At 43.0% G+C, this 26,134-nt stretch overlaps 1 protein-coding gene across 2 annotated transcripts; it reads right to left on the bottom strand.

The window, feature by feature from the left end:
• Window positions 1–1,046: 1,046 nt before the first annotated feature.
• Window positions 1,047–24,963, bottom strand: kcnn2 (potassium calcium-activated channel subfamily N member 2). Of its 2 annotated transcripts, none has more exons than XM_008304025.1 (8): window positions 24,553–24,963; window positions 24,037–24,132; window positions 10,406–10,824; window positions 9,966–10,152; window positions 9,751–9,861; window positions 9,540–9,667; window positions 4,739–4,808; window positions 1,047–1,322 (listed from the first exon to the last, which is right to left on the bottom strand). In XM_008304025.1, exons 1-8 carry the CDS (start codon window positions 24,937–24,939, stop codon window positions 1,047–1,049), a joined length of 1,674 nt encoding a protein of 557 aa, XP_008302247.1. In that variant the 5' UTR covers window positions 24,940–24,963. The 2 variants fall into 2 exon arrangements, with proteins under 2 accessions (XP_008302247.1, XP_008302248.1); XM_008304026.1 differs by having other exon boundaries at window positions 9,966–10,107.
• Between the last annotated feature and the right edge of the window lie 1,171 nt (window positions 24,964–26,134).

The raw sequence follows: 26,134 nt of genomic DNA, 5'->3' as shown, positions 1-26,134 counted from the left end.
TTGTTGCCCAGCTGGGATGACAGCAAGCATAAATAGCACAGGAAAGAAGGACAGGAGGTGAGACACAGCAAGACAGGGGGAGAAATACTGAATTTATGATCACTAATGCATTCCTGCAGACCTCCGGAGGTCTGCGTTAATGCATCTTTGTGAGGAACAGAAAAAAAGGGGGGCTTTGACTTGATTCATCAACACTAGCCACAACTTGAGAATTGACAGTAATAACCCATGCCCAAACATCTCAAATGTTCTTCTTTTTAATGAGCAACGCATCTTTATATCATATGTCAGTCAGCATTGAAGTGCATTGATTAAAAAGTAAGTGCAAGTACAGATTTCGATGCATTCATTTTGACTAGAGGATTAAATTATTTGCAACGTCGCCCCAAAAATAGTCATTCTACAGGGGCACTCTGCAAAAGAAAACCGCTATAGTTGATGCTGTCTCTAACCTAAAAGATATATGCTTTTTTTTCCTCATTTCAAGCTTTTTAAGTTATCTCTGAGTGACAGTGTGTAGGAGCGATTTTCATCTGCCTTCTGCTGTCAGTTCACTCCAGTCCATAAAACACAGCACTTTTCCTCAATATCACTGACATGCTCCCTGACTGATTTCTCAGTGGTTTCTCAGTTTGCGTCGAGGAACACGGCAACTGAATCAAGCCAGCAGAAGCACAAAGTCTGTGAGAAGCACTATTTTAGTGCAATAGTTTCACACTTGGTAACCTTGCCACCTAAAACTGGCTACCTCTGCATAGAGATGGAGAAGAGTTCTTATCATAGCCCCATCGATAGGCCTTGTAGTTTTTACTGAGGGAAGCGCCATTATTTGTGGTCATGTCACCAGAGCAAGGATAACAACATCTTTTGAGGTAATAAAAAACAAATAACAGCATGAAGTTATCCATTAAAATGCATTGTCCCCAGTATCTTGGATTCTGTCATCAGAATTTGGATAATACTTATTGAAACCATAAGGCTTTACGATAAATGCAACTTGGCCATATGATGGCAAAAGTCTTCAGTGGAGGCATTCCCCTTGGACTCTAGCTGCTCTCGGAGGAGGTGGGCGGTGCTGTGGAGGACGACCTCCGTCGGGACACTGACTGTGAGCGCTCAGGGCTGTGTTTGTCATAAGGCTGGAGCTGCACCTCCAGGAAGTCCCTGTGCTGCTGGCTGATCACCTGGCTGATGAGTCCAGGCAGAGCTTGCAAGTTACTCAGTAGAGTCTCCAGCTTTGTCTCCAGCAGGGCAATCCTCTTCTCCATGTCCTCTCCTCGCTCATTCAAGTCCGATATCATGTCATACATGATGTTCTGAGTCTGGAACAGGAGAGAGGAAACACACTTAATGCCATTATTTTCCAAACTGACGTTACTTTTGATGTTTGACCTGAAAATACTGCATGAAAACACAAGAGTGACGGTAACAACACAGACTTCTTTAACACTTCAGTAAAATGTGCAGTTGACAGTGCAGAGAGTTCGTTCTGAAAAGGAGACGAAAGGAAGTACAAGAAATACGATTCACTTTCTCAGTGCATTCAATTCAAGTTGCAGGCTGATTTTAAAACAATAAAAAATGTCTGACAAGCAAAAAAGCAGTAAAAAAGTAGGTTCACATTTTTCAAGTCAATCTTAAAGACCCCTTCTGATGAAAATCAAGATTTTTGTATCTTGTTAGAATTTCCTTTTGGTATTTTTTAGATGCTGGAAGACAGTCGGTGCCACAGCCAAGCATCTCCACCCTGAAACCGCATCAATGATAAACACAGATTCAGATTTCCAGGGTTTCATATGTAACCAACTTTAGGAACCAATCCAGACTTCTTTTTGTTTTTAAAAATCATTATTCTTATTTAGAATCAAAAACATGGCTTCAAACATGGCTGAATTAGTCCACTATTACAACCTGCCATTGTGCAGCATAGAGTAGTTTTACAGTTTTTGAGCTGGTGTGCTCGAACTGCAGTGAGTGGCGGACAGGAGGGGAGGGAAATAGAGGTGGATGCTTTATAAATCCATTCATTTTAAAGGAGGCAAAAGGGTGACATTACCATTTTAGGGCAGCAAGGGATTATTTACATGGAAAGAAAAACATTCTAGATATGAAAGAGAAGAGATTTTAAGACATTAATCAATGCCTGTGGAGGAATTTTAAAGCAATACTCACGTGCCCATATGTACACTGCAAATATGTGCTTTCGGTGATTTCAGTTTAAGACATTGTGGAAAAACAGTCTTACTGAATAAAAATGCAATAAACTGTCAGCTAAATCTAACATAAGGCATCAAAAGTCTGAGTTAGATAAATAAATAAAAGTCTTTTTAGTTCAAACTCCCCTTTTTGAGATACAGTGGACAGTATTTGCCTGCTAAAGCAGAGGAACAGTGGCACAAAAAGGGATGTTTTACACCCAAAATCAACTACACATTTTGTGTCACGTCCTGTACACTTAAATATCTTTAAGGAGGGATTTCTGTGTGGCCTGTGCAAACTAAAGAAACTATCTGAGCAAGCAAATTCTGTTCAGGGTGGGCATGTGAGTACTGTTTAACAGCACATTTGAGGAAAAAAAAAAAGGGAATCTATGCTTTGCTTTTGGCATTTAGCATAAAATACCAGTTTTGATGGCTGATAAATTAAAAATAGAAAACCTGTTATCTACATGAAAATCCAGGTGACATAACAGTTTAGAAGTGAAAGTCAGAATGCTTTTATTATGCTACTTTCATGGACTCTGTTTTTCAGTTCAAACACAAAAAGTAACTTCCATGTCAGAAAAACATCAGTATTTAAAAAAAAATATGCATCAGAGCTTCTACCTCGACAACCGGCATGTTTTCCATCAGAACACGACCTCGAAGGGGGCAGCTTTTATACGGACTTCATGTTTCCGTGCAGACCGGAGTACATTAGTCCGTGACCTTGAGCAGACAGGAAAGGTGCCTGCTGACTTTGCATGACGCTTTCTGCTCTTTTGATGCATCAGCCATCTGTTAAGAGTCTTTAAAAATATACTGTAGCTGCTGTTTTCCAAAACCCCCTGAGGTTCAGTCAACAGCAGACTGAGAAATCCGTGTCACATTTCGGATGAGGAGTGGGAGTGATGCTGCTAGAGGGCGGCTTCTGAGGTATTATTCAGCGTAGGCTCTAATAATCCCTGGCAGCCTAGAGGCGATGTCATCCATCACTTACCTTGTGCTCCTCTGATTTGAGGCGGGAATGATGGGATGGGCTGTTTATGTGAATCAGTGAGGACTAAAGAAGCACTGACACCGCTTAGCGAGACTGCTATAGTCGAAATGAGATTTTCACCGTGCTCTGCTACTCGAATAATCTCCCTCTTGGTTGCTTATGTGAAGATTTTTCAATAGATTACAAATTAAATTCAATAAACAGATAAGACCTAAGTGTGTGGAATTACTATCCTACACAGATCTTCTAAAAATGAGATGAATCGTAAGGCTAAACTAACCCAAGTCTGCATCTGCAAATCATGAAATGAAACATATTAAATAGCGATGACGTGAAATGCTGGAGAGCGAGAAACGAGGCTCCACGAGGGAAGAAATGTCATAAATACAGGAGCAAGAATACAGGGGGGTCATTAGAGATCCGCTTCAACCGTAAAATAAAACCACAAATTGACACTATAAAGCCATTTCTGGAGCAGATAATGAGAGAGGGGCAGAGATTGTTTCAAACAGCAGCTTCAGAGAGCAATTTTTTGCAATTTGAAGATATGTAATTCAGCCTAAATGGAAAACGTGACAAAAAAAAAAAAAAAAAATGCTGTGGGAGGAAACGACATTCAACAAATACTGCATCACTGACGTCACACTGAATGGGGGAGAAAAAAAAGGAAGAAAAAAAAAAAAGGGAGTCTACACGAGACTGTGGAGGAGATAATGAATTAAGGGGATACATTGTGATCTGAGGAATTTCACAGAGCACTGCAGTGGTGATGCATCTTCCAAAGATATGTTCAGCTCTATTTAGCTCCATCTTCCCACCGAGAGCAGGAGAAGTCTGAAGCTACACTGCCCTCCTCTGGATGCAGACTCCTACAGCAACAATCCAGCTGAGCGGCCAAACGCCACCTCGTCCAATGTCATCTCCCGACTCTCGCTGCTGTTTTACAGCACGAGGTGATTAGGCGATATTAACTAATACCTTTCATGACACGCTGGCCTGAATCCAGTGTGACTGTGGTGTACTTTTGAATGTCAGAGTGCTCTGCCTTTCTCTCCTCTTTTTCTCTGCCTTTATTTCTGGCTGAATCATCAGATCACAGTGTGTCTCCCTTCCCAGGTTACTGTTTCTGCTGTGTCAGGCTGGCGCACTGCCTGGTCTTTCCCTAAGGTTTGTCGACTTCTGTTTAGTGCATCTGGAGACAAACATCAGAGAATACATAACATGAAAAACTGGACTGGGGGGAGGGTTTTCGCATTAAAAGAGGCTCTTGTTGCTCTCATTCAGTTATTTTCAGGAGGATGTCCCGGGGACGGCGCCTTGCACGGTGAAATGAAGAGGAGTTAATATTTCACACCCAGCGCAGTCAACCAGAACCATCACACCGATGTAAAGCCTGTCTGTTTATTTGACACCTGTAGACTTTGATTATATGAGGAAACACAACTAACTCAGCGAGCGAACTGGCATGCATTGAATTCAGTCACACAAGAGGAGAGAAACCTGATGCACAATGCAGCAGGAGACTGTTAGTCTAGCTTACCTTAGCAAGGTCCACTAGTGAGTTTGCTTGGTCATTCAGCTTGCGTTGCTCCATTTTAACACTTCTCAATCTGAACACAAGACCATTCAGAACCCAATAAATTAACGCGATCAGAGTCGATCATTTCTCTCTCTTTTTTGTTTAAATTTGTGCACACACAAGGCATACACATGGAGAACACTCCCAGGACATGCACAGGATGTGTGTAGAGAATGCAGGGATTGCAGGGGGTCAGTCTGTTTGGTTGAGCTGCATGCAAGTGGATAGGAGGCCACAGAGGGGAGAAGAGCTGCCACGGAGGAGAATGAGATCAGCTCTGCGTCCTACTCAACCAAAACACACAACCACACTAGAATACTCACACCAGAGCACCTATGCAGTGCAAACAGCTTTTATCGAGCCCTTTATCTATTTGACGTTTGAGATTATAAAACGGCAAAAAGAAGAAAAAAAAAAAGGCTGACGGCTGTTTCTTTAAAGTTCCCGTCGGCTTTAACCAACTTCTAAATTATTTAGTCACTCAAAAAGACAAATATATCTGTTTTATATTAACACAGAGGCTAATGTTTAACGCAGCTTTCTGCACGTGTGGTTTCTCTTAATATAAACGTAAAAAAACGTCCTCGACTCTGTTCCTATTAATCGTGTATCACAAGTAGAAGTTGTTTAAAAAAATTTTCCAACTTGTGAGTTAAAATAACCTGCAAATACGTTCCTTTATTATCCTGCTCGCAAAGTCTAAAACCTCACCTACTTCATACAACATGCTTAAATAATTCACGTCTCCTGTTTAATTAGGCTTCTAAAGCCTGTTTTTAATGATCTTCTCAGGGGGCGCAAAAACAGCAACTGTGCAGTATTGTAGGGTGTCAACCACACGTGGTTTCGAGTTATTAAAGAGGTTTTTTTTTTCTTCCCCTCCTCCTGATTCACTGGTAGCGTCGTGACGGCACTCTATCTTTCAGAGTTTAGATATAATCATAATAACAATCTCCCTCGCTAACTTAGGGCACTTTGAGGTGATCGTTAGGTCGTGTGTCAATCAGATGCGCACGTTAATGAAGATCAAGGAGGGATTTAAAGGGGCCTTCGGGGGACTCTGTTAATTAGTCGAGATGCATCCATTCTCATGCAACGCAGGATTTTTTTTTTTTTTCTGTTTCCTGAAGACAGGCAAATGTGGAGCGAAGATGACAGGTTAGACCAACAGAGGGTGCCACAAGAGTCGCTAAAGGAAAACTACAGGCAAAAAGGGGAAAACGTCCTAACAGCTGAGGCCCGAAGTGCTTCATACAGACTCTAAAGACAAGTACTATACTGGGAAAAATAGCACTTTTATTATTCAGGTAGTTAAATGAAACAAACAAAAAAAAGAAGGAGGTAGTCTCTCTGACATTATGAAAGATATTCAATGTTAAATGCAGGTTGATGTGAGACCTGTTAGAATTATACATTTCACAGTTGGATGACCAATAGCTGTCAGATGGGGTCGAAGCACGGTGCAGCCGGAGGTCAGCCTCCCTTTTATTTCCTACGTCTCTTTTCCTCGGTCAATCACTCGTCGTGGGCAGCTCTCCTGTTTTTTTTTTTTTTTTGAATGAGCACTCTAAATCTGCTTGCTATTCATCAGGAGGGAAAAGAGCTACGCTAAGATTTCCAATACCCCCACTAAATCTGTTAAGGCAATCTCAGTTAGTGCTGCTCTATATTTTTCACCCTCCCAACTTGCTTTCTGTGTAATGACCTCCGTCCAGCTCATTGTGGAAAGAAATGCAAATTCCCCCTCCTCGGTGTAATGGACGGGGTGAACATTCTGCAGTCTGACGCTTGTTTTTTTTTTTTTTTCTTTCCTCTCCTCTCTCCCCTCTATCTCGTCCCCGCTGACAGCTTCACGGTGTCGCTCACAGTTTGCAGCCTCTCCCCGGCACAAACGGGATTGCTCGGAGGCTTTACCCTGACCTTCCTCTCAGGTCACTTTCCCGTTTCTCCAATTCACTGATCTCCCAGCTAACAAGCACTTGCTGTCCTGCTTCTTGCTATGATTCCCTGCTTCAACCTTGTGGATGGCAGGGGACAGCGTTCCCTAAGGAGAGGATTGGTCTTGACAGTATTGAGACACTTGAATTCGCAGCTGGCGCGGCTTAAAACATTCTGTTACACATTTGGCCGCACGTGTGCGACATCATGCCTGCGTTTGTGGCAAATTGTACCCATCCAAATGACCTGAACTGCACCTGTCGCCACCTCTCCTTAATTATTTCTCCCATGACAGCTGCGTGTGCTTGTTGTTTACGCCGTTGGCCAGCCGCGGTAACTCTCTGCTACTGTGTCATCCAACGGGGAAATGGAGGAAATGTGGCTGCGAATGTCGTAACAGGCGTAACAATGGTTCCACTCGCCGAAAGATGACCCTGAGCCCCTGATCTGTACGAGCATGGCTGCTCGGTTGCATAACATGACTTTTGAGGGATGTAAAAAAAACAAACAACAAAGAATCGTATACTTGTGCTACTGCAGGTCTGTCTCCTGTAGAGCTCTAGTCGTCATCCTTCGGTACGTGAAAACACAGTTGATTGGAGTTTAATCAGTGGCTTTCTGATTAAAGATCAAAGTCTCATCACATCCATGCAGAAATGGAAAGAAAAACACCCTCCGTCACTGATAATTGAAATTCACTTGATATGCATCTGTGGGTGTGTAAATGTGCAGCATGTGTCCGTTCAGCAATAATAAAAAAAAAAGCAGGAAAAATGTGAGACTAATGTGTGTTTTGCTGCTCTGAGGACCTTCGTAGCAAAACTAATCTGGCAGCATCGGGATTGTGTCATGTGGAGTCGACTAAAGGCAAACATTTCTGAGGCATGAATTTCACTTATCAAATGAGGGAGTGTTATTTATTTTTTTTTTAGTAACATTATTGGGTTCAAGGACAAGCTCTCGTTAGCATGCACACAACAGGTCTGTATCTACGTGTGAGGCGAAGACTTACTTTCGAGCTCTATTGCATTGTGTCGACACAAACAGGAAAAAAAAGGAAACATGAAGTAGACAAATGAATTATTACAACATCAGATAAACATATTCAGATGGCAAGAATCTGTTTTTGCTCAACTCTGTAACCCTCCTTCGCTACGCTGTCGCCTCCCCTTGGCTTTTACAGTGTTTCATCCTGGAATCCGGAGTGTCGTTTCTCAGCGATTCTAAGTCTTGGTTATCAGAAATACAGCGACGACCTCCTCGCCGGTAAACATTCACAGACGGTGCCTCACAGCGTCTGTTTAGCAGCAGTTTACACCTCACGTTCTCTGCGGTGGCTGATGAGGACTCGCCAGCAAACTTTTCACGCCGTCTTGCAGCTTTTAGCGCAGGAAACAAGCGATAACCGATTTGATGTTTACCGTCACCTCCTGACAAGTCAAGGACGCCCGTAGGCCTTTCTTTCTTTTTTTACAACCCTCCACTTGTCGGGACACTTCCTATTGTATTTTAATCTCAATCCAGACTTCACTCTGCACATGTACTACCAGAGAAAGCCCTCACGCACAAATCTTTCTAAGACAAAGGTGTGACGGGAGGACGTCGACGCCATGCTGAGCGGTTTGTCCTTGCACACAGAGCTGGACGTGACTTTTTCCCACCGAATCTGGTTCTGTATAGATTTAGCTTTAGCTCAAAGCCGTTTCCATTATTAGGCTGTCCTAGAGAACAGAAGGTGGACATGAGACATTGTCATCGCTGCTGCAAACCGCCGGAACACAACAGCGAGGGTGTAATGACTTGAGAAAGCAACACAGAGAAAACGCTATTAAACTGCACAAACCTGGATGCGGGTTGTAGCAGCGGCGGCGGACAGTTTGTGCGTATATGTGCTTCCCTACCTTATAATTAAACATCCTGATGCATTTGAAACATAAATGCACGTTCAAGAGATTCATGAGCAAATCAAAGCTGTGCCACAGAGATCCTTATACATGAATCAGACCACAGACGGCAACGAAACATACAGACAGAGGACATTTTACTTACAGCTACATATCAATAACATCGCCGTGCATTTGTTTGAATAAAGCACTGAGCCTGTTACTGAAAGAAGCCACGGGGCGGGCGTGCTGGTGAGCACTGTAGGTTGAAGAAAAACAACAGCGAGGTGAGGCTAAAATCAATACTGTTTTGGAGTTAGGTAGCACTTTGGGGGGGTCCCCGGGGACCCACTAAAAGACTCGCTGACAGGTAAGTGTCCGACCAGCCGCTAGAGAAGTAGAAACCCAAATGTGTCAGCCCTGAGGTCAGTCTGACATCTGACTCGCAGCGCAGGAGGACGCGCAAGAGTCACTGTGACAGCGAGAGGCGAGCGAGAGGGAAATCAATATGCCGTGAATTCTGTAGCTCCGGAATATTTCAAGGTAAAAAATGAGTCCCGCACAGATAAAAAAAAAATGTGTCGCTTTCATAATGACAATTCGTACCCTGCTTTAAATATAAATGCTTTACAAGAACCTCTAGTGGATCAAGTGAATAATATTTGCATAAATCTAGTTCCCGTGCATATTTTACATGCAGAATCAACAGCCCAGCTCATTAGCACATCTGTAAAGTTAGTCAAGTCAGGTGAAGCACGGTAATGAGGAACAAGATCCTTCAATAATATGAGCACATAATTTTTTGCTACAGGTGTCAAACAATTCAGATTTCAGGTTTGTGCTGCTCAGCGGTCAGTCACATGAATGTACTGCAGGATTAAAAAAAAAACAACAAAAGGTGTCAGACCCACACAGGTCAGCGTTAAGAGCAGGGCACCTACTGGTGAATGGCTTGGAGAAATTTTCTCTGGTGCTTCCTGACTCTGGCGTGGTCCATCTTCCTCACCAGTTTGGTGTTCTTGTAGATGAGCCACGTCTCCCTGAGAACATTCGCAGCTGTGTTTTTCACCTAAAGTGACAAAACAGAGGGATTTCAGTCAAGATTGCCAACGGGTTAAGCGTCTGTGATGTGAGTGTGGAGCGTCCGCTTACTCTTTTTGTTAGCTGGGTGTCCATCATAAAATTGTGGACGTGTTTTTCAGCTTTGGTTAACTCCAGTTTCTTCGCCACCACAGCCACCACCAAGGCAGTACAGCCAGCACCCTAAGACGTGAACGCACAGTCTCATTGATTTCAGCAGCGTATCAGTTTCTCCGCATTAAAAGTGCGGTCTGTCAAAAAGAGCGATCGGTCTGCGGTGTACTCACCATAATGCCAGTCAGGAGGCAGACTCCTTTCCCACAGTAAGTATGTGGGACCATATCTCCATATCCAATGGTAAGAAACGTGATTGAGATCAACCACATGGCTCCGAGAAAGTTGCTGGTTATGTCCTGGTTGTCATGGTACCTGTAATGAATAATAAATGCAATAGATTGACTTGCCTTCATGCACCTGCAGAAATCTGCTGCACTCCAGCTTCTCCTCATAACTAAAACTCGTTTTTTAAAACAGAAAGAGGGGAAAAAAAAGAGCATCAACTGCTTTGTCAGGATTCTGCAATCTCCCCTTACAGGATGTGTAAATCCTTCTATCTCGATGTTCAGACACAGAGTGAGCTAAGACGTGTGTACGCTATCTATTTTTATTCCTTATCTATGTTTCATGCTGAGCAGCGTGGCATAGCGTGAGAAACTGATCCAGGCACCTCTCGCAAGCTCGCACTGTCCATGCAGCGATGATCCATAGCGAGATGGTGAAGACCAGCAGCACAGTGCCGGGACAGATGGTCATGAGGGTCTTCATCACGAAGCGCGTGTTAAAGTTAATCTTGTTGAGTGCACCGATGCTGCGGGACGACGCATCGGTGAAGAGCTTGCTGTGCAGCAGCATGACTCGAGCGATGAGGTACAGCCGCAGGAACATGGGGATGGACAGGATGATGTCCACGTCCGCATCCGTCTTGGATGGCACATAGGAGTAGGCCAAGCGTGCTGTCCAGGTGAAGGTGTAGTTCCCGGGGATGGGGTGTATGGCGCACACCAGGATCTCCAGGCAGATGAAGAAGATGCGCTCATATGTCATGGCTATCCTCCAGTCATCAGCTGCATTGTCCACCATAAATAGCTGCAAGGAGAGGGCACAGTGAGGCTGATGAAGGGTAAAAGACAGCATACATTTTCATCATGGTGACGCAGCAAAGCTACAGGAAATCATTAAACCCATTAAAGAATAAGTCACAAATTGCCCCAAGTTGTTAAATTACATTTTTTTTAACCTACATTTGTTAAAGACCTGCGCTCAGAACAACATTCGGAGGTGTAGCCTGAGAAAATGACAAACAACTCATATGGCGGGGGACGTATATTGTTTCAAGGCCAGAAATGCCCCTCAGACATGTACAAGGGTATGTGGTGAAAGCTGCAGCACTGAAATATCATGCCTTTGCATGTTTTTATATGTTTGCCCTGCCTTTTTAGAAGCCATTGTTACTATTTCTGTCTGTATGGTTAGAAAATATTTCAGTGATGATTAGTTCTCTCAAGTTTCATGCAACCTAAAGCGTCAAATTTAAAAATTTTGAATATTGAAATGAACCCTCTGAACTCCAAAACCCCCACAGGCGGATTTGAAAGCATGTTATATTTTAAAAATTGACAATATTAATAATCTGTGACACACCATTCTGCTGGGAAACTTATTTAAATCTAAGCTTAAATCATCAAAATGACTTTATTGTGTATGCTTCATTTTAAAATGAGATAAAAACGAACCATTCACTCGAACCATATTCTGTAAAAAATGATAAATCCTGCTCTCCTTGGCACAACTGCAAAGCCACTACTGACAGCAACGGTCATGTGACGCAAATTAATGGACTTCTGCAGCTCACACAGAGCAGGTAGGAAACAAGTATGGAAACAAACTAAAAGCGTAAGGAGCAAAATGTCTGTTTCTTACATCAAGCCTCACTTTTGTTCACGTGTTGGTAACTCTCGTGGGCACTTGGTTCCAGGTTTTTTCAAGTTTTTGTAAAATAAATAATGAAAGACATTATTTTTTAATAACTTACGGCTTTATACATTTCTCATACGAAACAAAAGATGTATTGGGGTTCTCTCGTCTTGTCTACTAGTCATGGTTGTTGTGTTTCCATAGAGTTGCAGGATTTTATATTACAGTGACAATGTGACAGCAGCAAAAAAAAAAGTCCAGACAGTGCCTTAAATATTGATGGTGACAGAAAAAACTCCAAAATAGTCAATTATGATAAAAACATAATAATCAGCAGCTACTAAACTATTGGATATATTTGAGATTTTAACTTTGTTTGAACAAAACAAGACATTTAAAGATGTCTGGGTTGTCTGTGCTCAGGGGATCCACGGCGTGATTGGCATTTTTTCACCACTTTCTGACATTTGACAGACTAATCAGAGAAAAGAAAATAATAAATCCTGTATCTCATAGCGGTAGATGGTAAAAGCTGAGACGTTGTTTGGTCTGTTTCACACGTCTCTATCTTGTTTGAATGACATATTCTGCCCCAGATTTCCCTTCTATGCTTCTATACTTCTGCTTTCAAGCTCCTTAAAAAAAACCAACACAAAGCGTCACGTCAAGCGTTACATTAGCAGCACGCGGTGAGCATTTTCAACTTCAAAGCATTATACTGATGAGAACATCTGCCGCCTCCACATTAGCATTAGCTTCTGATCGCCTGGCCACCCCCGACCAGAAGGTGGGCTGTTCCACCGGGGGGACCTCGGCGTGTGGATCCCAACACCTCTCATCACTCTTCTCCGCCCTGTCCTCTGTCATATTCAGCAGCTTCCTCACATGGTCACTTCTGCTGCTCCTCCTCCTCTTCCTCACTTTCAGGCCAATCTGCAGATATCTCGGCTCAGGAGATTCGCAGCACGGTTTATTCACCCTGAACTAATGGCCGAGCTCCGGACTGCCATCACCAGTGATCCCCCATCATGCTTATGGCTGTAGATGGACTGTCTCAATCTTCCTCCCCTTACGCAGTTTTGTGTTTGCCGGCTGCAGATTAAACACTATCAAAGCACATTAACTTGCCCTGCATTAGTTAAATAATTCCTCTCTCTGACACACGGCGCTGATATTCCTCCACAGCTGCTCCTGCTCCATCCACTCAATCACGTCAAGGTCCTCTGCCTGTACGAGCCGTCACAAGTGGCAGTAGATATTTCACAAAACGTTGCTGTCAGCAAATGCGAGCGAGGCTTCCTGGCGGCTGTTTTTTTTTTTGCCATGAGGGCAGACGCTTTTCTAAAGGAAAAAGAAAAACTGCACCATTACACTTTGTCGGAAACCTCCCTAATGTGCTCGGTAATGAATTATGGGACGTCCAGAGGCTTCTCAAGGCTTTAAAATGAAAACGTGCACGTACACGGTAGAGTGTTCTTTTGCTTACAGCTCAACACGACCAGAGACGAGATTGTAAGCACACGTCAGTTCATCATTCAGCACCAAGCTGGAGGGATGAAAATGATCAGGGGAAGATGTGAGGTCAGAGGAGGGGGAAGGTTGTGTATTGTGCTGCGAAAGCACTGATTTCTTGGGATTTAGTATTTTAAAAAATAAAAAAAAGAGTAATACAGGGCTGCAAGGTGGCTCAGTGGTTAGCACTGTCGCCTCGCAGCAAGAAGGTCGCCGGTTCGCGTACCGGTGAGGACACCCGGGATCTTTCTGTGTGGAGTCTCCATGTTCTCCCCGTGCAGTGTGGGTTCTCTCTCCGGGTTCTTCCTCCAAAAACATGTTGAGGTTAATTAGTGATTCTAAATTGTCCGTAGGTGTGAATGTGAGTGACCCTCGTGAGGATTAAGCGGTGTATAGATAATGGATGGATGAATAATACATCAGAATAGTTAATTGGATGAGTCACGGATCATAAAAGCAAAACAATCAGGCCTGTATTTCTACTTTATAGTCGGGTTAACATGTCAGTTTTGAGACTCTATACAGTTTTTAAGGAGGGAAGACTACACATTTCTAGTTGTTAATGGTTGCTGTCACTGTGCTACAGTACATTTAATGCATCATATATGTGCAGTTAACCTGTAATGTAATGGAACCCAATCTGTTCTCCAAATGGGTGAAAATAACAATATAATATAATGGTGAAGAGCTGCTTTAAAGAGAGAATGCTATTAAGCAAAAATGCACGATTTGGGCGGCTGTGGCTGAGGTGATAGAGCGAGTCGGTCAACGATCAGAGGGTCGGAGGTTCCATTCTGCCCTCTGTCATGGTCGTTGTGTCCTTGGGCAAGACACTTCACCACCTTGCTTGGTGTGAATGCAAATGAATGGATTGTTTGAGGTGGTGGTCGGAGGGGCAGAATGGGAGTCTGCCCCGGGGCAACTGTGGCTACAACCGAAGCTCCCACCACCACCGGGATGAATGTGTGAATGAGTAACTGACAGTGTAAAGTGTCTTTGAGTGTCTAGAAAAGCGCTATTTCTAAATCTGATCATTTACTACTACTATTTGTTATCGTCATCTTAGTTCTGACGTCTTATAAATCCACTCCTGACATGAGGTTCAGTCTACGTAAGAAAGAAAAAGATTTGCACCACCATTAAATCAGCACCTCGCTCTGCCTGAAATCTCCACACTGACCTCTGCACTGCATGTCCAGGATTTTCTGTAACCCTTTTAGCCTGAGCGAATGTGGGAAAAAAAGACTTCCTGACCTTATCTTAATGTGTGTTAATTGCATTACATTAGATTTCTATGTTTAACACCCTGAAATCAGCCGAGATGCCAAGAGAGCGGACGCATTAATGAAGTCTATTTAAGTTATTTCAGCCTAATTTACTCGACTCACGCCACAATTTGTTCACGTTTCGATGCGATCTGTGATTGTATTTATTCTCGTCGTGATGTATTTTGATGCCTCCGCCCATTCAGCCGCCTGACCTTCTTAAACTGTACCTTTTTCCAGTGAGCCACCACCTTCGCTGTCCTTTTTCTAAACCGTTAAAGTTAAAACACAGGGTGGGGTTGATGAATTAGGGGCGTAGGGGTTGTGCAGCGTTTCTGTGTCACGGGAAAAGGTCCAAATAAATGCCAGCTCCCTCCTCAACTTTCCTACAGGCTCTCTGCCGTCTTGAGTGTGAAATACAGCCGACGTGTCAAAACAGCTCCTTTTGCTATGATGACAAATGAAATGTTCATAATCTTCAGCGCACACTGGAGGCACACATCACGACTCGGCAGCGTGCCAGCTACTCTCCATTTAGTTTAATTTGGAATTTCTAAAAAAAAAAAGAAAAAAACCTGTCCCACTCCTGAAGGGCTAATGGGATCAGTGACCTAGATTGTAAATTTAGCACGTTACATAAAAATGGAATTGCTGAAATAGTCATATTTCTCGCATCGCAATGAAAGCCCCCCATTCATCGTGTTCGACTCAAGGACAAAGAAAGCACACAGGAAAAGAAAAAAATCAATAACGCCTCACGCTGCCACTTTTCTCGCAGACATACATGAACGCTCCACATGCTACGCTTTGACAGCTTCAGAGGATCTCTCGCTAGACCGCAGCCTCGACACGCAAACTCCGCCGCCGAGCACCTCGCGCTCATTACAGCCTCTAAGCCAATTATGTGTCAAACAGCTACTGTACAAGAAATATCAACTGTCAACAAGCTGGCACATCCCAAAAAAAACAGCAGCAACTAATGCCCCTGAACAACTGCCCCACAAAAGCCTCCGCAGCTCATTTATATTTACTTAAAAGCTGCAATCAAAGTCTCCCTCCTTCTTCTCCCCAACACGAAGAAAAAAACACATGAATTAAATTTTCAGGGGCAGTTGTTCATATCAAATGAGTGACACCGAGCTCCTTTAACAAACTGACATCTGTCAGAGAAGTGTGTAACTCTAACCACAGCTCGTCCTGTTTGGCTTTCCAAGTGAGTGTAATGTAGACACGGAAACACAAGCTGTGACTCCACTCTACTACGGTTTCTTACTTACAGAATTAGGCCTCTGAAAGCAGCTAAATCTATTGTTTGCACACAGCACAAGCCGCCACGTTTTATTTTACATTTTAAACAACAAACGGGCCCTGTCAAAAGCAGTTACAAAGTTTGTTACCTCAAAACAATGTAATTAAACATTTAAAAGCAGGTTGCATAAGGAAAGCCTACTTGGTGAGTAAAAGCAATTATGGTAATGGATGACCTGAAATACAATACTCAAGGGCCCTTTAGCTCGCAGCATGAAATATTCCATGCTAGCAGCAGAAGCAGCAGTTATGACAGAGAGGTGGAAGGAAACTACATCTGCAGTGGAAACAAACAAAAAAAAAACCCAACAACAATAAACTGTGTGTGTGTTTTAAACGAGATGCAGAGGAAGACACTGAGAGTGAGGAATTAAAGCCGGCAAGCTGATGAGCCGGGAGAGTTTTAAATTAGTTAGAAGAGGCTGGAAAATAGTTTGAACCGTGCAAATAAAATGACTTTAGATTAGAAGTATCGGAATGGGAGTTAAACACGTTTACAAAGGCTGCAAGCAACTGAGGTTTAGAAAGTGAGTCTTTCATTGATCCCAACCCGAATTACATTTGTGCTGGTCAGAGAGATTATTATGACTCGTTGGTTTTATCAAAAAGCAAATGTTGAGCCAGCAATATTAAAAATAAGTCTAAAATAAGGTGATTGTAATCGCAGTAAAGCGCCTCAGAAGTCCACAACCGTTTTTTTTCAAAAAATAAGGAAGAAATAAGTTATCAGAAGGAAATAAAGCCAACATGTATGAACCTCACGCAAACCGTCTAAACAAAAAGGAACAATTTGAAGATGAAACTAACACAAATGTAATAAACAAACTGAATAAAGGTAGTTGACAAATTAATCTGCTTACAGAGGTCAGTTCACCCAAACTATCCTGTCTGAACATCCCAACATGTGAAGACACGTCTGTGAAAGAGAAAATGTTTGTCTCAGTTGAAAGGATTTTGTTTGTGGAGCTCACAGATTAATTCAACTTAATTTTATTTATATAGCACAGTTTACAGCATATTATTTTGTCCTGTGAAGCGTCTTTGAGTTCTTGAAAAGCGCTATACAAATAAAATGGATTATTATTATTATTATTATATGTCCTCTCACAGTGCTGAACATAGTACGGTGAAGGCCTTACGAATTTAATCAGAGAACCCAACAATCCAAAGTTAAAAAATTAAACTCTTGCAGCTGCTAAATGCTGACATCACCTATTAAGATGCTCAGATCGAGCATGTTGGCATGCCGCTGTCATGTTCAGTCTTAGTTTATCATGTTAGCATGACAACATTAGCACTTAGCAAAAAGCAGAGCGAAGGCTTATCTGAATTAATCGTTAGTTTTTGCAGGATATTGTAAACCAAAGTTATAGATCGGCTAAAATTTTGGCCTGTTGATGGCATGAGATGAAATTTAAGAGGTTATAGAAGTTGTTTTTATTCATTATGAGGGGAACATGAAAGTCTGTCGAATTAGATATCAGATATGTTACCAAAAAAACCCAAAAAACTAAAAAAGAAAACTAATTGAACATGAACAGTGTTATGGCACTTGAAGACATCTCATGAGATCCCTAAAGTATTGAACCTCTGAAGAAGTGAATGTCTGTGGAAGTCCCTCAAGTAGTGATTGAGATGTTTCACTTTGGTCCAAACCAACCGACAGTGCCGCTCTTTACAGCAACAGCCAGATTTGCTTCTAAAACGACGTCCCTGTTATTGTGGAAATCTCACAGAACAAAAGACCTCCAATAGTGAACTGGCAAAAGGGAATGACGAGCTCTACGTGAAAGTGAGAGAACACTATGTTTTTGTGATTTGGGTGAACGGACCTTAAAGCCCTCATAACCTGCTTCTTAGATGATTTTAATTCTATGGACCTGCATGCAGACAAACGCGTCTCTATCTGTGTGTCCCTAATCCAAGCTTTAACTCTCAAGCAGCCATTTGGTGGAAGTGAAAAGTGGCCAAAACGCGTTCGGCTCTCCAAAAATCGAATCCTCGCAGTGACAATAAAGTACAAGAGCACACACGTTAATCCCCCGCATTGTACCGGCAGAGCTCAGTGAGCAGGCAGCCGGCACGGCGACTGTTTCTAATTGAGGATAAATCCAGGCATCGCTGGTTCCTCTCAGACATTTCGGCTTGTTTTCTGATGGACTCGGAATACAGTCTAATCACTAAGAGTGCACGGCCCTTTCCTCATCATGGGAGAGCTTCAGTCATGTCAGGTTGAGAGACAATGGAGCCGAATATGTCCCGAGATCATTCGCTGTCCTTCGTCTACACGGCGGCGTCTCAGAGGAGCTCACCTGCGCTGCTAGCTGGGTTGGTTACTGGTTTCACTACTCTCAATATAACTAATGGAGTGCAGCTCAATATTTAATCTGTGTAATGTGGAGATGGGAACATATATCTTGTCACCGAGAATGAAATCGCTCAATCTCATTAGTGAATTAGGTTGAGAGGTTCAGTCCAATTAGACATTAATGCAATGCTTTATTTATGATATCAAAGTGAGCCACTAAGAGGCCACTTTGCTGAGTAAATCTGAAGCTGGTGCAGATTCACTCCGTTTTTTTGTTTCTAAGATTAAGTCCCGCATTTGCATATGCAATTCTTCTATTCCAGCAAAGTAAAACATCTCGGAGCCAAAGTAAAAAGCCCAAATAAATCTTTCTTTTCCTTTAAAGTGCGGCGGCCGCGGCCAAGTTACACACATTAATAACCTAAAATCATCTGCGGGTTTAAAGTCACACGCAGAGCACAATTTAGTAAATACCATCGATAAATAATCTTTAGGTTTCTCGGCTCTTTGGGGGGGCCCAGATATCTCTGCCCTTGAAAGTCTGTAAGTTCAGTGAAAACACTGAGGTCACCAGCCAGTGGTGGTTATCTGACTCCAGTCTGGAGTCTCAGGTGGAGGACAGATTTCACCGTGAGAAATGCAGAGCGTCTCCTGCAGTTACACCATATCTCTGACACATACAACAGCACCCAGGGGCGATCCGACGAGCACAGCCAAGCTCGGCTTTGGCAGGATTTGCTGGCACAGTTTTCGGACGACGCGTTGTTGTTTTTTTGTTTTTTTTTAATCTTTTCTGCAGATTGTAAAATGTAATATTGTGCCACTGCGAAACATCAGCGCTGACTTTTATCACAAAAGCACACATCAAAGACAAGAACAGCCCCCAAAGCGTTTTGCATTAGTTTAAGAAAACTCAGCAGAACTGTCATCACAAGGTACAAGCGAAATAGCAATGGCCTTAACACAAATGCCCCTCGGCAAAGAGCCCTTTGATGTGGGGAGAAGAGAAAACTTTTCAAAATGTCAGTTTTGCGTCTGTTTTGGGAAAAAGACTGAACTCATCAGCCATCTCAGCGGTGAGAGTGAGAAAGGCTCCCAGCTGGTGGCTCATATCAGAACGCTCACGATGACAAATCAAAGTTAGGGAAGAGCTACAAACTCTCACCTCTCCTTTTTTCCGCTCAGGCTGTACAGCAGGTTGCCGCCTGACAACACAGAAAACTCGACAAAAGTCTAAAAACTGCTTGGGTGGATCGGCAGCTGTCAACAAAAGACATCGCTTTAACCGAATCGGGCGCAGAGCTTCGGCTTCGAGAGGATTTATAAAAAAAGAAATGCATCGGTATGTACGACAGAGGAATGAACATAATACGACTCCTTGAAGACGGCGGGACCAGACTAAGGACATTTAGTACAACATGAATGCGCTGCCTCTCTCTGTTAATGCACTCGGCTCAGTAGGTCAGCCGTCACTGCCGATGCAGCACAGCAGATGTATCCCAAAACAATTCAAATGACAGCTGGTGTCCGACTTCTATCCTGTCTGACCTGACCTTTGGAGTTTTCAGTCACTCCGAGGAGAAGAAAAAAAAACCCAAACTTTGCGTTGCGATACCCTATAAACATCAGAGGGCGCCGTCTTTACCGAGTTTGACAAGTAAATCAGTTTTAAGGGGCTGGAAATGGTGGGGAAACATTTCATCATCCTGACTTATGCCTCTGCATCTGACAGGCATCTGTGAGTACACATGGATGTGCATGCATAATCTATTTCACTGCAGAAGCACAAAATTTTTCCCACAAGGAAAAGTGCACTTTAGAAAATCCTTGTTGCATCACTGCAAACACGTTTTGTAGAACCTCGACGAAAAGGAGGAGAGCGAGGAACATCACACGACACCGACGAGCAGCTTTGGTGATGCTAAATGTAGGGTTTTTTTAAAAAAGTGAAAATCTGTGAGAAAGCTTCGATTGTCTGAAATCAGGTGCTGCACTTTACTGTACTTATGTTTGAATAATTAGTATTCTGCGGGAGTCTCCGCCACATTTCACAGGAAAACATTGCACTTTTTTTCCCTCGTCTTTCATCAGGCCAGGCTCACACCGAAACGTGGGTCTGCTCTAATTCACAAATAAGGCGGTAAAATTGCTACAACAAACAACTTTGTGGTTTCCGTGTGTGTATTTTAACCCAAACTATGATTTTTTTTCTCTCCTCTAAATCTAAACAACTGCTTCTGGTGCCTAAACTTAAGCAAGTAGTTTTGTGCAAAATCAAACCTTCAACTGAAACTCTCCTCTGTGGAAAATTATGTCGTCTTTGTTGCTCTTTTTATTTGTAAATAAAAAACAAAGTCATGTCATGTGGTATAAAACTCGCCATGGATCCAATAAAAAAAAATAAGCCCAAAAAAATGAGCAAAAAGTGGGCATCTCATCATTTGACAGCCTTTATTGTGAAATTAATACTTTTTGCTGTTTGGATTTGTGTATGTAAAACACATTTTAGGTTGATATGATGCAGTTTATAACATTAAATTACCCAAAAGCCTGTAAAATTTGAGGTTAACTAATTAGAGAATTCATCGTCAGGTATCAGAAAATTCTGGAAATTGATTCATTTTGAGGTTTGGTCTATTGGGAAAATATTTATATAGATAATATAAGAAAACCTACGTCTACTTCTCATATTTATATCAATTCCCCTTTGACATTTATATACCTTATGATCATTGCAGTTCTTTGGCGTTAACAGACTTTTATAGTTGCATTAATACTTTTAGTAAAACAGCAGATTGCTTCCTTCACCGCTGCCACTTATACTCATCATTACCTTTTTACCAGTCGTATGGAGCGCTACATTGTCTGTGAAATCACTTGTGTGATGTCTTCTTTGTCTGTGGTGGAGCTTTTCTGGGGAAAAAATTACTTAATTGACATCTCCCAGGTGTTTGAGTCTGGAGACTGCAGATTTTTTTTAACGGTACAATTAGAGGGGAGCAGAGTTTGAAAGACAAAGTGTTTTTGAGCTCGGAGAGGATCTTACAAGCAGCCGAGCCGAAAACCGCTGATTGATCGATGAACAGAAATTTTAACTGACAACAATTCTGATAAGTGCTCGATCGTTAATCTCTTGTTCCGGCTTCTCCGCTGTGAGGATTTGCTGCTTTTGTCCGTCTTGTATCACTAAATGCTGAACATCTTAGACAAAAAGTTGTCGAACAGGACTGCTGAGCATTTGTTTTTTGACGTTATAGACTAAAAAATTAGACTTTATTCAAAAGATAAGTGCTAGTTACTGCCCCGATAAACAATATTACAAAGCTGCACTATCAGAAGTGCAGGATTGAGCGGTTTGAAAGCTTAAAAGTGAAAATATCTCTTGTTTTTCATCTTCTCTCACAAGTCATCTTACTTTAGAGAAGTTCTATTTCATCACATAGACAAAACTCCCTATTTTACAGGATGACTTCCAGGTTTAAATTTGCATTTGACCAGCTAAGTGGCTGAAAAAACATTGATCTTAAGTCAAACTTTTCACTTTTAGGCTTTAAGTAAATCCTCCGTTCAGTCCTGGATTAACTCGACTCGCTGTGATATTTTAATTTTCGAGGTTTAATTTCGCTCTGTGGCCAATCTGACCGGATATACCGTCAACTTTTACGCATTTGAAGATAAATTACGTGCTTTCAACCAAACTGTTTGTCACGAGTGTTGCATCTGAGCAACAGCAGCCCGGAGAAAATGAGAAGGAAACGACATTTCAGCATCTCCTCGTGCCCATGTGTGTGTGTGTGTGTGTGTGTGTCATTAGCAAGATCGATTGAGAATTAATTCATCCGTGCACGAGTGTGTCGGTGTGTTTGTGCGCGCGTGCCCTGTGTGTGTGACAGCACATATGTCAGTCTGCAGGAACCGAGTAATGACAGAGCAGCAACAACGGGCACAAAAGGGCCCTCAGGCAGGGAGGGAAAAGGAGCAGCTGGTGTGGTGGAAGCTGAAGTATAAACACTCCGAACTGGATTTAAATAGTGAGACGGAGTCAGTTCCAGGAAACGGCTGACGGTTACGTCCAAAGGGGAACTTGATGAATTAGAGGACAGACCTTCTAATCAACTTGTACATTTTAGAGAGAGGCAGCAGCAGCAGCAGCAGCAGCAGCAGCGAGTCAGACCGCAGTGACGTGACGTTTTCTGATTCATCTGTTCCGTCATTGTGGATGTGTGGCGAGAAGTGATTTGCGGTAATCAACTCGGAGGGAAACAATTGCCTTAATAAACTTTTCTAGGTCAGCAAAGGATGAAGTGTCTTTATCCTGACGAGAGAGAGGAAGAGAGGGACTATGTGGGGTGAAAGACGTTTTGGATATTGATGTGACTGTCAGAGGATCAAAGATGGTTTGAACAGCCTTCCTGTGGGGTAAATATGCAGCTGCTGACAATTAAAGGAGGGCTTTTGTTAGAGCTAAAATAGGTATTTGAGGTCACGTGGAACGAAGGGAGCGACGGTGCTTTAGAGCTGCTTTTTAAAAAAATCCATATTCATGTGTTGCTGTAAGACTATGTATACGATCAACAGTGGCCAAAGCACATGCAGCACAATCCAGTGCTCGGGCAAACTGATTTACGCCAACAGGAACAATAAATGTGCAGCTGAGGCAGGACTAATTTAACACACTGTTGTAAAACTCACTAAAAGGAAACCTGCCATGTAAAGACTGAAACTCTTACAATATTTTGCAAGCAAAGGGGGTAAAAAAAAGAGAAGCTGGTTTATGAATTTACACAGTAAAATGTGCAGAGGCCAGTTTAAACTTACAGTATGCTTTGTAATTTATAAACAGCTACAGGAACTGTCTGCAGGGGAAATGAAAAAGCCTCAGTTGTGCATTGAAATATGGTAATGATGCTTTTTCTATCATCCCTTCTAAAGAAAAGGTTTTACAACGAGAGAAGATCTGAAGGAGAAAGGAGGGGTGACACATTTTACTGTTGGGCTATTTTAATGACTGATATCCTCCCGGGACGTGGAACTGCTAAATATACCAACAAGGCTGATGAACACTCTGTAGTTAATGCAGAAGATGAGAACTTAATGTTTTATCCGAGTGTAATATTATTTTAAGTCTCCCAAAAAAAATCTTGAATCTAGGACTTAATAGAGTCGAGATATGAGAGCAGATGAAAATAGCTGGATCAGCTTGTAAAACTCAGCTGAAGGCATTGAAAAAAAAAAAACCCATCTTGTGTAAACGCAACAAAAAAATCCATTAACATGATGAAACGTGGCGTCACTTTAGATTCGAGAAAATGCTTGAGTTGTGTTTCTTTTCATTTTCTTTCTCCCCCCCTCCTCCTCCTCCTTTTAAGTTTCATTAATAAAAAAAAAAAAACAGAAAAGAAACGCCTGAGATACATGAAACCTTTCTGCCGACATATGTGCACCCCTGCAGAAAGTGGCATCATTAATTTTGTGGCTGCTCAACAAAAGGCAACGCAGGAAGGAAATGTAAGTAATGCAACGATGCTCCAAGGCAAGGTCATAAAACTGTTAGCTGGAACATCTCAGGGGGGAGGAGGAAGCTGGACGAACATTCATCCAGCGAGCCCTGGGAGGAGTTCCTAAATCTGATCAAAATGTATAATGAACCGCTAACGTGGCTTCAGAGGATGATGATCAGTCTGCTACAGTCTACAGAGCCATCATTTATGCAATTACAGGGCTCCACAGACTGCTGAGGAGCATAGAAACAAGCATGCTTTTTGTTTCTGGGGCCCAAAGTTGTTGCGTGGTTGCTAATTTTCTTTTCTAGAGAGGACATTTGTTCAATTTTGGAGAATAATTCACCCACAAACACTGACAAAACCAACTTCTCACATCCCAAAAAGTGCAATATAGCATTAAATGAAGCATTTAATAAACATTTTCTGTTATGACAGACTGTGACCTTTGTTAAAAATCAACAGTTAAAGAACAAGAAAAAGTGTTTACCTGTATCTCCCTTGCATGGTATATGATAATCAGCCCCAGGAGAATGATTGTAGAAAGGCTTATCAGGCATTTTAGAGCTAATGAATACAGGGATTCCTGCAACAACAACAACAAAAAAACAAAAAAGGAGAAAAAAACAGCCAAACAAGACACAACATCACGACATGAAATCACATTCTGATAAACTGTGTGGAGAAAAAAACCCCCAAAACAAAACACGGGACACGTCTTGTTAAGGTGCACTGCAACAAATTCTGACATTGCAGTTTCTTCCTGTGTTATGGGGGGTTCCCCTTCATGGTTGGACAGCAGTGGGGCCTTTTGGCCTGCATGTGGCAGGACGATGGGACTGCATGGGACACTGTGCAGCGAAGCCCACACTCGTGCTGCTTAAAGTGGCTGATTCTCTTTTAAGCCAGAAGTTGTTTAAATGCAGAAAAAAAATACAAAAAAAAAAAATGTGACTTGCTTCGTCAGTCGCATAAAATAAGTGAATGGGACGGAGTAAATACGCACCTTTCCATAGGCTCCCCATGAGAGTTCAGTCTCTATAACCATAACAACGATCCCAAACATCCCAAAGATTAAAGCATAGTCGCTGAGCCGCTTCCTCTTCTCAAACAAGGCCCTCCTGTGCCCCAGCTTCTCCCCAATGTTCTGGTTCTTCTTTTTCCCCGATTTGCCGCCGCTGTGGCCGCAGCCTCCCCCTCCGTCTCCCGATGCGTAAGGCATCAGGGTGGTGGAATTATTCTCCGGCTTGGATACTAAAGTGTCCGACGCATCTGCGGCTGAGATGGGCTGCAAAGGCTGGGACTCGGAATCAAACTCGTGTATGTTTCTGCGGGACGAGCTCAAGTTGCTCAGCGGCCGCATTACGCCGCCGTTGTATCTGCAGCTGCTCATGGCTATTTCATTGTAGGAGTTACTGTCTTTGTGGCTGCTGCCCAGGCTGCCCCGCTGCTGCCGATCACGGCAATGCTGCTGCTGCTGCTGCTGCTGCTGATGGTGAGGATGATGATGTCTGGATGAACTACCATGACTAGAGGGTGTGAACTCGCAGACGCTGTACTGGCAACCTTGCCTCGAAGACGTTTCCGAAGGTGTCCTTAAAGTTCCCACAGTGGTCGGCGACGTCCCGCGAAAGACGAGGCTTTTGCGCGCATCGCAGGTGCAGTTATTGCAGGTGCAGCATTGGTCGTGCTGCTTGCTGAGCCGATCCTCCCGCCCGCAGTAGTGCTGGTACTTACAGTGCTGGAGCTGCTGCTGCTGCTGCTGCTCTGGAAAGAAATCGTTGTGCAGCTGTAATGGGGTTTCCATGTCAGTGCTGCCGTTTAAAGCAGCAGCAGCAGTCAGGTACCAGCACGGAGCCCCTGACAAAGGGCGTTCTGGTCCTTACGAGAGGACGGAGCCGCTGCATGAATAGATCCATTTCGGCTCCGGTAGAATGTTGAGAGGAGCCTCCGATTGGGCAGAGGGGACCAAAACAACTGGCTCGACGTCATGAAAAGGTTGCAACCAGGGGATGTGAAGCCCAGCCTCATTTCATAGTGATCAACTGCTGAATTATTGGAGATCCACCTGCACTCTCGCACCTGAAAGTGCACAGAAGGTGTATTTTCTCCCGTTTTTTTTTTTTTTTTTGTGTACTGGTTCACTTCATCACCTCAGCCCCGTGAGCCACACTTGTAATTTACCTTTTTTGTGAGCCAAACCCCATCAGCAGGGGCCTATTCATAAATCCCCCCCTCCTCTGATCTGATTTCCACCATTTATTGACTTCATAGGAAACACACGTAGCTCGCTGCCACCTCTGATTTACAAGCTGCTGATTTCATTCAGCTCATTGGCTCGCTGACCATGTGACCGCACGGGCCTGTGGCACCTTCCATGACCGGTGGTGTCAGATTGATGTGGCCGCTGGTGGCTGCGTTATTAACGGGAGTGGAAGAGTTATGTCACCCCGAGGAAATACAGCCCCCCAACTGCCCCCCAGAGATTGAGCAGCTGTGGAGGCATAAAGCAAAAAAAGGCTGAAACCCAATCATCCACACGTCGTGGCGTTGCAGCAGCAGCAGCAGCAGCAGCAACAAATTCAGTC

The sequence above is a fragment of the Stegastes partitus genome, unplaced genomic scaffold (assembly GCF_000690725.1).
Source record: "Stegastes partitus isolate 25-593 unplaced genomic scaffold, Stegastes_partitus-1.0.2 Scaffold2118, whole genome shotgun sequence".
NCBI lineage: Eukaryota > Metazoa > Chordata > Actinopteri > Pomacentridae > Stegastes > Stegastes partitus.
The sequence above is the reverse complement of the archived record's forward strand: the minus strand, read 5'-3'. Positions and strand labels throughout refer to the sequence as shown.